General features: G+C 44.3%; 1 protein-coding gene across 2 annotated transcripts in view; it reads right to left on the bottom strand.

Annotated features, from left to right (window-relative positions):
• NEURL4 (neuralized E3 ubiquitin protein ligase 4) overlaps positions 1–14,517 on the bottom strand; it is a 254,722-nt gene that overhangs the window by 198,446 nt on the left and 41,759 nt on the right. For both annotated transcript variants that reach the window (XM_073654639.1, XM_073654638.1), the window contains exon 7: positions 14,354–14,426. In XM_073654639.1, the coding sequence (XP_073510740.1) occupies positions 14,354–14,426 (73 nt within the window). The remainder of the gene's footprint in view (positions 1–14,353; positions 14,427–14,517) is intronic.

Genomic DNA, 14,517 nt, shown 5'->3' with positions numbered 1-14,517 from the left:
AGGACCGCAGTGTATTATTACATGTATGATCAGTGCAGACACATCCCTATATACAGGACCGCAGTGTATTATTACATGTATGATCAGTGCAGACACATCCCTATATACAGGACCGCAGTGTATTATTACATGTATGATCAGTGCCGACACATCCCTATATACAGGACCGCAGTGTATTATTACATGTATGATCAGTGTAGACACATCCCTATATACAGGACCGCAGTGTATTATTACATGTATGATCAGTGTAGACACATCCCTATATACAGGACCGCAGCGTATTATTACATGTATGATCAGTGCAGACACATCCCTATATACAGGACCGCAGCGTATTATTACATGTATGATCAGTGTAGACACATCCCTATATACAGGACCGCAGTGTATTATTACATGTATGATCAGTGCCGACACATCCCTATATACAGGACCGCAGTGTATTATTACATGTATGATCAGTGTAGACACATCCCTATATACAGGACCGCAGTGTATTATTACATGTATGATCAGTGCCGACACATCCCTATATACAGGACCGCAGTGTATTATTACATGTATGATCAGTGCCGACACATCCCTATATACAGGACCGCAGCGTATTATTACATGTATGATCAGTGCCGACACATCCCTATATACAGGACCGCAGCGTATTATTACATGTATGATCAGTGCAGACACATCCCTATATACAGGACCGCAGTGTATTATTACATGTATGATCAGTGCCGACACATCCCTATATACAGGACCGCAGCGTATTATTACATGTATGATCAGTGTAGACACATCCCTATATACAGGACCGCAGTGTATTATTACATGTATGATCAGTGCAGACACATCCCTATATACAGGACCGCAGCGTATTATTACATGTATGATCAGTGCAGACACATCCCTATATACAGGGCCGCAGTGTATTATTACATGTATGATCAGTGCAGACACATCCCTATATACAGGACCGCAGTGTATTATTACATGTATGATCAGTGTAGACACATCCCTATATACAGGACCGCAGTGTATTATTACATGTATGATCAGTGCCGACACATCCCTATATACAGGACCGCAGCGTATTATTACATGTATGATCAGTGCAGACACATCCCTATATACAGGACCGCAGCGTATTATTACATGTATGATCAGTGTAGACACATCCCTATATACAGGACCGCAGTGTATTATTACATGTATGATCAGTGCAGACACATCCCTATATACAGGACCGCAGCATATTATTACATGTATGATCAGTGCAGACACATCCCTATATACAGGACCGCAGCGTATTATTACATGTATGATCAGTGCCGACACATCCCTATATACAGGACCGCAGCGTATTATTACATGTATGATCAGTGTAGACACATCCCTATATACAGGACCGCAGTGTATTATTACATGTATGATCAGTGCAGACACATCCCTATATACAGGACCGCAGCGTATTATTACATGTATGATCAGTGCAGACACATCCCTATATACAGGACCGCAGTGTATTATTACATGTATGATCAGTGCCGACACATCCCTATATACAGGACCGCAGCGTATTATTACATGTATGATCAGTGCAGACACATCCCTATATACAGGACCGCAGTGTATTATTACATGTATGATCAGTGCAGACACATCCCTATATACAGGACCGCAGCGTATTATTACATGTATGATCAGTGTAGACACATCCCTATATACAGGACCGCAGTGTATTATTACATGTATGATCAGTGCAGACACATCCCTATATACAGGACCGCAGCGTATTATTACATGTATGATCAGTGCAGACACATCCCTATATACAGGACCGCAGCGTATTATTACATGTATGATCAGTGCAGACACATCCCTATATACAGGACCGCAGCGTATTATTACATGTATGATCAGTGCTGACACATCCCTATATACAGGACCGCAGTGTATTATTACATGTATGATCAGTGCAGACACATCCCTATATACAGGACCGCAGTGTATTATTACATGTATGATCAGTGCAGACACATCCCTATATACAGGACCGCAGTGTATAATTACATGTATGATCAGTGCAGACACATCCCTATATACAGGACCGCAGTGTATTATTACATGTATGATCAGTGCCGACACATCCCTATATACAGGACCGCAGTGTATTATTACATGTATGATCAGTGCCGACACATCCCTATATACAGGACCGCAGTGTATTATTACATGTATGATCAGTGCCGACACATCCCTATATACAGGACCGCAGTGTATTATTACATGTATGATCAGTGCAGACACATCCCTATATACAGGACCGCAGCGTATTATTACATGTATGATCAGTGCAGACACATCCCTATATACAGGACCGCAGTGTATTATTACATGTATGATCAGTGCAGACACATCCCTATATACAGGACCGCAGCGTATTATTACATGTATGATCAGTGCAGACACATCCCTATATACAGGACCGCAGTGTATTATTACATGTATGATCAGTGCAGACACATCCCTATATACAGGACCGCAGCGTATTATTACATGTATGATCAGTGCAGACACATCCCTATATACAGGACCGCAGTGTATTATTACATGTATGATCAGTGCCGACACATCCCTATATACAGGACCGCAGCGTATTATTACATGTATGATCAGTGCAGACACATCCCTATATACAGGACCGCAGCGTATTATTACATGTATGATCAGTGCAGACACATCCCTATATACAGGACCGCAGCGTATTATTACATGTATGATCAGTGCAGACACATCCCTATATACAGGACCGCAGTGTATTATTACATGTATGATCAGTGTCGACACATCCCTATATACAGGACCGCAGCGTATTATTACATGTATGATCAGTGCTGACACATCCCTATATACAGGACCGCAGTGTATTATTACATGTATGATCAGTGCCGACACATCCCTATATACAGGACCGCAGTGTATTATTACATGTATGATCAGTGCAGACACATCCCTATATACAGGACCGCAGCGTATTATTACATGTATGATCAGTGCAGACACATCCCTATATACAGGACCGCAGCGTATTATTACATGTATGATCAGTGCAGACACATCCCTATATACAGGACCGCAGTGTATTATTACATGTATGATCAGTGCCGACACATCCCTATATACAGGACCGCAGTGTATTATTACATGTATGATCAGTGCAGACACATCCCTATATACAGGACCGCAGCATATTATTACATGTATGATCAGTGCCAACACATCCCTATATACAGGACCGCAGTGTATTATTACATGTATGATCAGTGTCGACACATCCCTATATACAGGACCGCAGTGTATTATTACATGTATGATCAGTGCAGACACATCACTATATACAGGACCGCAGTGTATTATTACATGTATGATCAGTGCAGACACATCCCTATATACAGGACCGCAGCGTATTATTACATGTATGATCAGTGCCGACACATCCCTATATACAGGACCGCAGTGTATTATTACATGTATGATCAGTGCAGACACATCCCTATATACAGGACCGCAGCGTATTATTACATGTATGATCAGTGCAGACACATCCCTATATACAGGACCGCAGCGTATTATTACATGTATGATCAGTGCAGACACATCCCTATATACAGGACCGCAGCGTATTATTACATGTATGATCAGTGCAGACACATCCCTATATACAGGACCGCAGTGTATTATTACATGTATGATCAGTGCAGACACATCCCTATATACAGGACCGCAGTGTATTATTACATGTATGATCAGTGCAGACACATCCCTATATACAGGACCGCAGTGTATTATTACATGTATGATCAGTGCAGACACATCCCTATATACAGGACCGCAGTGTATTATTACATGTATGATCAGTGCAGACACATCCCTATATACAGGACCGCAGCGTATTATTACATGTATGATCAGTGCCGACACATCCCTATATACAGGACCGCAGCGTATTATTACATGTATGATCAGTGCCGACACATCCCTATATACAGGACCGCAGCGTATTATTACATGTATGATCAGTGCCGACACATCCCTATATACAGGACCGCAGTGTATTATTACATGTATGATCAGTGCAGACACATCCCTATATACAGGACCGCAGCGTATTATTACATGTATGATCAGTGCAGACACATCCCTATATACAGGACCGCAGCGTATTATTACATGTATGATCAGTGCAGACACATCCCTATATACAGGACCGCAGTGTATTATTACATGTATGATCAGTGCAGACACATCCCTATATACAGGACCGCAGCGTATTATTACATGTATGATCAGTGCAGACACATCCCTATATACAGGACCGCAGTGTATTATTACATGTATGATCAGTGCCGACACATCCCTATATACAGGACCGCAGTGTATTATTACATGTATGATCAGTGCAGACACATCCCTATATACAGGACCGCAGTGTATTATTACATGTATGATCAGTGCAGACACATCCCTATATACAGGACCGCAGTGTATTATTACATGTATGATCAGTGCAGACACATCCCTATATACAGGACCGCAGTGTATTATTACATGTATGATCAGTGCAGACACATCCCTATATACAGGACCGCAGTGTATTATTACATGTATGATCAGTGTAGACACATCCCTATATACAGGACCGCAGTGTATTATTACATGTATGATCAGTGTAGACACATCCCTATATACAGGACCGCAGTGTATTATTACATGTATGATCAGTGCAGACACATCCCTATATACAGGACCGCAGCGTATTATTACATGTATGATCAGTGCAGACACATCCCTATATACAGGACCGCAGCGTATTATTACATGTATGATCAGTGCTGACACATCCCTATATACAGGACCGCAGTGTATTATTACATGTATGATCAGTGCCGACACATCCCTATATACAGGACCGCAGTGTATTATTACATGTATGATCAGTGCAGACACATCCCTATATACAGGACCGCAGTGTATTATTACATGTATGATCAGTGCAGACACATCCCTATATACAGGACCGCAGTGTATTATTACATGTATGATCAGTGTAGACACATCCCTATATACAGGACCGCAGCGTATTATTACATGTATGATCAGTGCCGACACATCCCTATATACAGGACCGCAGTGTATTATTACATGTATGATCAGTGCAGACACATCCCTATATACAGGACCGCAGCGTATTATTACATGTATGATCAGTGCAGACACATCCCTATATACAGGACCGCAGTGTATTATTACATGTATGATCAGTGCCGACACATCCCTATATACAGGACCGCAGTGTATTATTACATGTATGATCAGTGCAGACACATCCCTATATACAGGACCGCAGCGTATTATTACATGTATGATCAGTGCAGACACATCCCTATATACAGGACCGCAGCGTATTATTACATGTATGATCAGTGCAGACACATCCCTATATACAGGACCGCAGCGTATTATTACATGTATGATCAGTGCTGACACATCCCTATATACAGGACCGCAGTGTATTATTACATGTATGATCAGTGTAGACACATCCCTATATACAGGACCGCAGTGTATTATTACATGTATGATCAGTGCAGACACATCCCTATATACAGGACCGCAGTGTATTATTACATGTATGATCAGTGCAGACACATCCCTATATACAGGACCGCAGTGTATTATTACATGTATGATCAGTGCAGACACATCCCTATATACAGGACCGCAGCGTATTATTACATGTATGATCAGTGCAGACACATCCCTATATACAGGACCGCAGTGTATTATTACATGTATGATCAGTGCAGACACATCCCTATATACAGGACCGCAGTGTATTATTACATGTATAATCAGTGCAGACACATCCCTATATACAGGACCGCAGTGTATTATTACATGTATGATCAGTGCAGACACATCCCTATATACAGGACCGCAGCGTATTATTACATGTATGATCAGTGCAGACACATCCCTATATACAGGACCGCAGTGTATTATTACATGTATGATCAGTGCAGACACATCCCTATATACAGGACCGCAGCGTATTATTACATGTATGATCAGTGCAGACACATCCCTATATACAGGACCGCAGCGTATTATTACATGTATGATCAGTGCAGACACATCCCTATATACAGGACCGCAGTGTATTATTACATGTATAATCAGTGCAGACACATCCCTATATACAGGACCGCAGTGTATTATTACATGTATGATCAGTGCAGACACATCCCTATATACAGGACCACAGCGTATTATTACATGTATGATCAGTGCCGACACATCCCTATATACAGGACCGCAGCGTATTATTACATGTATGATCAGTGCCGACACATCCCTATATACAGGACCGCAGCGTATTATTACATGTATGATCAGTGCCGACACATCCCTATATACAGGACCGCAGTGTATTATTACATGTATGATCAGTGCCGACACATCCCTATATACAGGACCGCAGTGTATTATTACATGTATGATCAGTGCCGACACATCCCTATATACAGGACCACAGTGTATTATTACATGTATGATCAGTGCAGACACATCCCTATATACAGGACCGCAGCGTATTATTACATGTATGATCAGTGCAGACACATCCCTATATACAGGACCGCAGCGTATTATTACATGTATGATCAGTGCCGACACATCACTATATACAGGACCGCAGCGTATTATTACATGTATGATCAGTGCAGACACATCCCTATATACAGGACCGCAGTGTATTATTACATGTATGATCAGTGTAGACACATCACTATATACAGGACCGCAGTGTATTATTACATGTATGATCAGTGCTGACACATCCCTATATACAGGACCGCAGTGTATTATTACATGTATGATCAGTGCCGACACATCCCTATATACAGGACCGCAGTGTATTATTACATGTATGATCAGTGCAGACACATCCCTATATACAGGACCGCAGTGTATTATTACATGTATGATCAGTGTAGACACATCACTATATACAGGACCGCAGTGTATTATTACATGTATGATCAGTGCTGACACATCCCTATATACAGGACCGCAGTGTATTATTACATGTATGATCAGTGCAGACACATCCCTATATACAGGACCGCAGTGTATTATTACATGTATGATCAGTGCCGACACATCCCTATATACAGGACCGCAGTGTATTATTACATGTATGATCAGTGCAGACACATCCCTATATACAGGACCGCAGTGTATTATTACATGTATGATCAGTGTAGACACATCCCTATATACAGGACCGCAGCGTATTATTACATGTATGATCAGTGCAGACACATCCCTATATACAGGACCGCAGCGTATTATTACATGTATGATCAGTGCAGACACATCCCTATATACAGGACCGCAGCGTATTATTACATGTATGATCAGTGCCGACACATCCCTATATACAGGACCGCAGCGTATTATTACATGTATGATCAGTGCCGACACATCCCTATATACAGGACCGCAGCGTATTATTACATGTATGATCAGTGCAGACACATCCCTATATACAGGACCGCAGCGTATTATTACATGTATGATCAGTGCAGACACATCCCTATATACAGGACCGCAGCGTATTATTACATGTATGATCAGTGCCGGCACATCCCTATATACAGGACCGCAGCGTATTATTACATGTATGATCAGTGCCGACACATCCCTATATACAGGACCGCAGCGTATTATTACATGTATGATCAGTGCCGACACATCCCTATATACAGGACCGCAGCGTATTATTACATGTATGATCAGTGCCGACACATCCCTATATACAGGACCGCAGTGTATTATTACATGTATGATCAGTGCCGACACATCCCTATATACAGGACCGCAGTGTATTATTACATGTATGATCAGTGCCGACACATCCCTATATACAGGACCGCAGTGTATTATTACATGTATGATCAGTGCAGACACATCCCTATATACAGGACCGCAGCGTATTATTACATGTATGATCAGTGCCGACACATCCCTATATACAGGACCGCAGTGTATTATTACATGTATGATCAGTGCAGACACATCCCTATATACAGGACCGCAGCGTATTATTACATGTATGATCAGTGCCGACACATCCCTATATACAGGACCGCAGTGTATTATTACATGTATGATCAGTGCAGACACATCCCTATATACAGGACCGCAGCGTATTATTACATGTATGATCAGTGCAGACACATCCCTATATACAGGACCGCAGCGTATTATTACATGTATGATCAGTGCCGACACATCCCTATATACAGGACCGCAGCGTATTATTACATGTATGATCAGTGCAGACACATCCCTATATACAGGACCGCAGCGTATTATTACATGTATGATCAGTGCCGACACATCCCTATATACAGGGCCGCAGCGTATTATTACATGTATGATCAGTGCAGACACATCCCTATATACAGGACCGCAGTGTATTATTACATGTATGATCAGTGCAGACACATCCCTATATACAGGACCGCAGTGTATTATTACATGTATGATCAGTGCAGACACATCCCTATATACAGGACCGCAGTGTATTATTACATGTATGATCAGTGCAGACACATCCCTATATACAGGACCGCAGTGTATTATTACATGTATGATCAGTGCCGACACATCCCTATATACAGGACCGCAGTGTATAATTACATGTATGATCAGTGCAGACACATCCCTATATACAGGACCGCAGTGTATTATTACATGTATGATCAGTGCCGACACATCCCTATATACAGGACCGCAGCGTATTATTACATGTATGATCAGTGCCGACACATCCCTATATACAGGACCGCAGCGTATTATTATATGTATGATCAGTGTAGACACATCCCTATATACAGGACCGCAGCGTATTATTACATGTATGATCAGTGCAGACACATCCCTATATACAGGACCGCAGTGTATTATTACATGTATGATCAGTGCAGACACATCCCTATATACAGGGCCGCAGCGTATTATTACATGTATGATCAGTGCCGACACATCCCTATATACAGGACCGCAGTGTATTATTACATGTATGATCAGTGTAGACACATCCCTATATACAGGACCGCAGCGTATTATTACATGTATGATCAGTGCAGACACATCCCTATATACAGGACCGCAGTGTATTATTACATGTATGATCAGTGCAGACACATCCCTATATACAGGACCGCAGTGTATAATTACATGTATGATCAGTGCAGACACATCCCTATATACAGGACCGCAGCGTATTATTACATGTATGATCAGTGCAGACACATCCCTATATACAGGACCGCAGTGTATTATTACATGTATGATCAGTGCAGACACATCCCTATATACAGGACCGCAGTGTATTATTACATGTATGATCAGTGCAGACACATCCCTATATACAGGACCGCAGTGTATTATTACATGTATGATCAGTGCCGACACATCCCTATATACAGGACCGCAGTGTATAATTACATGTATGATCAGTGCAGACACATCCCTATATACAGGACCGCAGCATATTATTACATGTATGATCAGTGCAGACACATCCCTATATACAGGACCGCAGTGTATTATTACATGTATGATCAGTGCCGACACATCCCTATATACAGGACCGCAGTGTATTATTACATGCATGATCAGTGCCGACACATCCCTATATACAGGACCGCAGTGTATTATTACATGTATGATCAGTGCAGACACATCCCTATATACAGGACCGCAGTGTATTATTACATGTATGATCAGTGCAGACACATCCCTATATACAGGACCGCAGTGTATAATTACATGTATGATCAGTGCAGACACATCCCTATATACAGGACCGCAGCATATTATTACATGTATGATCAGTGCAGACACATCCCTATATACAGGACCGCAGTGTATTATTACATGTATGATCAGTGCCGACACATCCCTATATACAGGACCGCAGTGTATTATTACATGTATGATCAGTGCAGACACATCCCTATATACAGGACCGCAGCGTATTATTACATGTATGATCAGTGCAGACACATCCCTATATACAGGACCGCAGCATATTATTACATGTATGATCAGTGCAGACACATCCCTATATACAGGACCGCAGTGTATTATTACATGTATGATCAGTGCAGACACATCCCTATATACAGGACCGCAGCGTATTATTACATGTATGATCAGTGCCGACACATCCCTATATACAGGACCGCAGTGTATTATTACATGTATGATCAGTGCAGACACATCCCTATATACAGGACCGCAGTGTATTATTACATGTATGATCAGTGCAGACACATCCCTATATACAGGACCGCAGTGTATTATTACATGTATGATCAGTGCAGACACATCCCTATATACAGGACCGCAGCGTATTATTACATGTATGATCAGTGCCAACACATCCCTATATACAGGACCGCAGCGTATTATTACATGTATGATCAGTGCAGACACATCCCTATATACAGGACCGCAGTGTATTATTACATGTATGATCAGTGTAGACACATCCCTATATACAGGACCGCAGCGTATTATTACATGTATGATCAGTGCAGACACATCCCTATATACAGGACCGCAGTGTATTATTACATGTATGATCAGTGCAGACACATCCCTATATACAGGACCGCAGCGTATTATTACATGTATGATCAGTGCCGACACATCCCTATATACAGGACCGCAGTGTATTATTACATGTATGATCAGTGCAGACACATCCCTATATACAGGACCGCAGCGTATTATTACATGTATGATCAGTGTAGACACATCCCTATATACAGGACCGCAGTGTATTATTACATGTATGATCAGTGCAGACACATCCCTATATACAGGGCCGCAGTGTATTATTACATGTATGATCAGTGCAGACACATCCCTATATACAGGACCGCAGCGTATTATTACATGTATGATCAGTGTAGACACATCCCTATATACAGGACCGCAGTGTATTATTACATGTATGATCAGTGCAGACACATCCCTATATACAGGACCGCAGCGTATTATTACATGTATGATCAGTGCAGACACATCCCTATATACAGGACCGCAGTGTATTATTACATGTATGATCAGTGCAGACACATCCCTATATACAGGACCGCAGTGTATTATTACATGTATGATCAGTGCCGACACATCCCTATATACAGGACCGCAGTGTATTATTACATGTATGATCAGTGCCGACACATCCCTATATACAGGACCGCAGCGTATTATTACATGTATGATCAGTGCCGACACATCCCTATATACAGGACCGCAGCGTATTATTACATGTATGATCAGTGCAGACACATCCCTATATACAGGACCGCAGTGTATTATTACATGTATGATCAGTGCAGACACATCCCTATATACAGGACCGCAGTGTATTATTACATGTATGATCAGTGTAGACACATCCCTATATACAGGACCGCAGCGTATTATTACATGTATGATCAGTGCCAACACATCCCTATATACAGGACCGCAGCGTATTATTACATGTATGATCAGTGCCGACACATCCCTATATACAGGGCCGCAGCGTATTATTACATGTATGATCAGTGCCGACACATCCCTATATACAGGGCCGCAGTGTATTATTACATGTATGATCAGTGCCGACACATCCCTATATACAGGACCGCAGTGTATTATTACATGTATGATCAGTGCAGACACATCCCTATATACAGGACCGCAGTGTATTATTACATGTATGATCAGTGCAGACACATCCCTATATACAGGACCGCAGTGTATTATTACATGTATGATCAGTGCAGACACATCCCTATATACAGGACCGCAGTGTATTATTACATGTATGATCAGTGCAGACACATCCCTATATACAGGACCGCAGTGTATTATTACATGTATGATCAGTGCAGACACATCCCTATATACAGGACCGCAGTGTATTATTACATGTATGATCAGTGCCGACACATCCCTATATACAGGACCGCAGCGTATTATTACATGTATGATCAGTGCCGACACATCCCTATATACAGGACCGCAGTGTATTATTACATGTATGATCAGTGCAGACACATCCCTATATACAGGACCGCAGTGTATTATTACATGTATGATCAGTGCAGACACATCCCTATATACAGGACCGCAGTGTATTATTACATGTATGATCAGTGTAGACACATCCCTATATACAGGACCGCAGTGTATTATTACATGTATGATCAGTGTCGACACATCCCTATATACAGGACCGCAGTGTATTATTACATGTATGATCAGTGTAGACACATCACTATATACACGGCTGTCCCTTCCTTTCTCTGGTACTGGGAAGGCGTTGGGGCCCTCTGTCGGCCGTGGGGCCCTCCCATACAGACTGTACAGTTAGCAGATTCGCCGCCTATAACCCGGTCACACTCCACATCTCTGCCGTCAGTGACGCGGAGCACGCTGTCACATCTCTGCCGTCAGTGACGCGGAGCACGCTGTCACATCTCTGCCGTCAGTGACGTGGAGCACGCTGTCACATCTCTGCCGTCAGTGACGCGGAGCACGCCGTCACATCTCTGCCGTCAGTGACGTGGAGCACGCTGTCACATCTCTGCCGTCAGTGACGTGGAGCACGCCGTCACATCTCTGCCGTCAGTGACGTGGAGCACGCTGTCACATCTCTGCTGTCAGTGACGTGGAGCACGCTGTCACATCTCTGCTGTCAGTGACGCGGAGCACGCTGTCACATCTCTGCCGTCAGTGACGCGGAGCACGCTGTCACATCTCTGCCATCAGTGACGTGGAGCACGCTGTCACATCTCTGCCGTCAGTGACGCGGAGCACGCCGTCACATCTCTGCCGTCAGTGACGCGGAGCACGCTGTCACATCTCTGCTGTCAGTGACGTGGAGCACGCTGTCACATCTCTGCTGTCAGTGACGTGGAGCACGCTGTCACATCTCTGCTGTCAGTGACGTGGAGCACGCTGTCACATCTCTGCCGTCAGTGACGTGGAGCACGCTGTCACATCTCTGCCGTCAGTGACGTGGAGCACGCTGTCACATCTCTGCCGTCAGTGACGTGGAGCACGCTGTCACATCTCTGCCGTCAGTGACGCGGAGCACGCTGTCACATCTCTGCCGTCAGTGACGTGGAGCACGCTGTCACATCTCTGCCGTCAGTGACGCGGAGCACGCCGTCACATCTCTGCCGTCAGTGACGCGGAGCACGCTGTCACATCTCTGCTGTCAGTGACGTGGAGCACGCTGTCACATCTCTGCCGTCAGTGACGTGGAGCACGCTGTCACATCTCTGCCGTCAGTGACGTGGAGCACGCTGTCACATCTCTGCCGTCAGTGACGTGGAGCACGCTGTCACATCTCTGCCGTCAGTGACGTGGAGCACGCTGTCACATCTCTGCTGTCAGTGACGTGGAGCACGCTGTCACATCTCTGCTGTCAGTGACGCGGAGCACGCTGTCACATCTCTGCTGTCAGTGACGTGGAGCACGCCGTCACATCTCTGCTGTCAGTGACGTGGAGCACGCTGTCACATCTCTGCTGTCAGTGACGTGGAGCACGCTGTCACATCTCTGCCGTCAGTGACGCGGAGCACGCCGTCACATCTCTGCTGTCAGTGACGTGGAGCACGCCGTCACATCTCTGCTGTCAGTGACGTGGAGCACGCTGTCACATCTCTGCTGTCAGTGACGTGGAGCACGCTGTCACATCTCTGCCGTCAGTGACGTGGAGCACGCTGTCACATCTCTGCTGTCAGTGACGTGGAGCACGCTGTCACATCTCTGCTGTCAGTGACGCGGAGCACGCTGTCACATCTCTGCTGTCAGTGACGTGGAGCACGCCGTCACATCTCTGCTGTCAGTGACGTGGAGCACGCTGTCACATCTCTGCTGTCAGTGACGTGGAGCACGCTGTCACATCTCTGCCGTCAGTGACGCGGAGCACGCCGTCACATCTCTGCTGTCAGTGACGTGGAGCACGCTGTCACATCTCTGCCGTCAGTGACGCGGAGCACGCTGTGCGGACGTCAGCTGATGATTTCCAATTATGGCCCCTGTTATGGGCTCTTGTTCCCCACTTCTTTCCCTCCAGGATACAGAGGACCAATCCACCCGATCCGTCCCAATCTGAGTCCACTTACCGGGACACAAGACTGAGACCACAGCAGAGGAGTGACATGCTCCATTGCGCCCCCCCCATGCCCCAGCTCCGGTGACATCTCACCTTGGTCCATGCCATTGATGTAGAAGTGGAGGGCACCGTTGGATTTTCTTGTCAGTCCGATGTGATCCCCCTCCTGGGCATAAAAAACAAGATGTGACCATTTTCACAAGACCCCCGATCCCCCCGTCACAGTTACAACCACAACCATACGTGACGCGCGCTGA

This window comes from Phyllobates terribilis, unplaced genomic scaffold (assembly GCF_046119375.1).
Source record: "Phyllobates terribilis strain yellow unplaced genomic scaffold, ASM4611937v1 Scaffold_11__3_contigs__length_659146591, whole genome shotgun sequence".
NCBI classification, from domain to species: domain Eukaryota; kingdom Metazoa; phylum Chordata; class Amphibia; order Anura; family Dendrobatidae; genus Phyllobates; species Phyllobates terribilis.
This window is presented reverse-complemented; position numbering and strand designations above follow the sequence as displayed.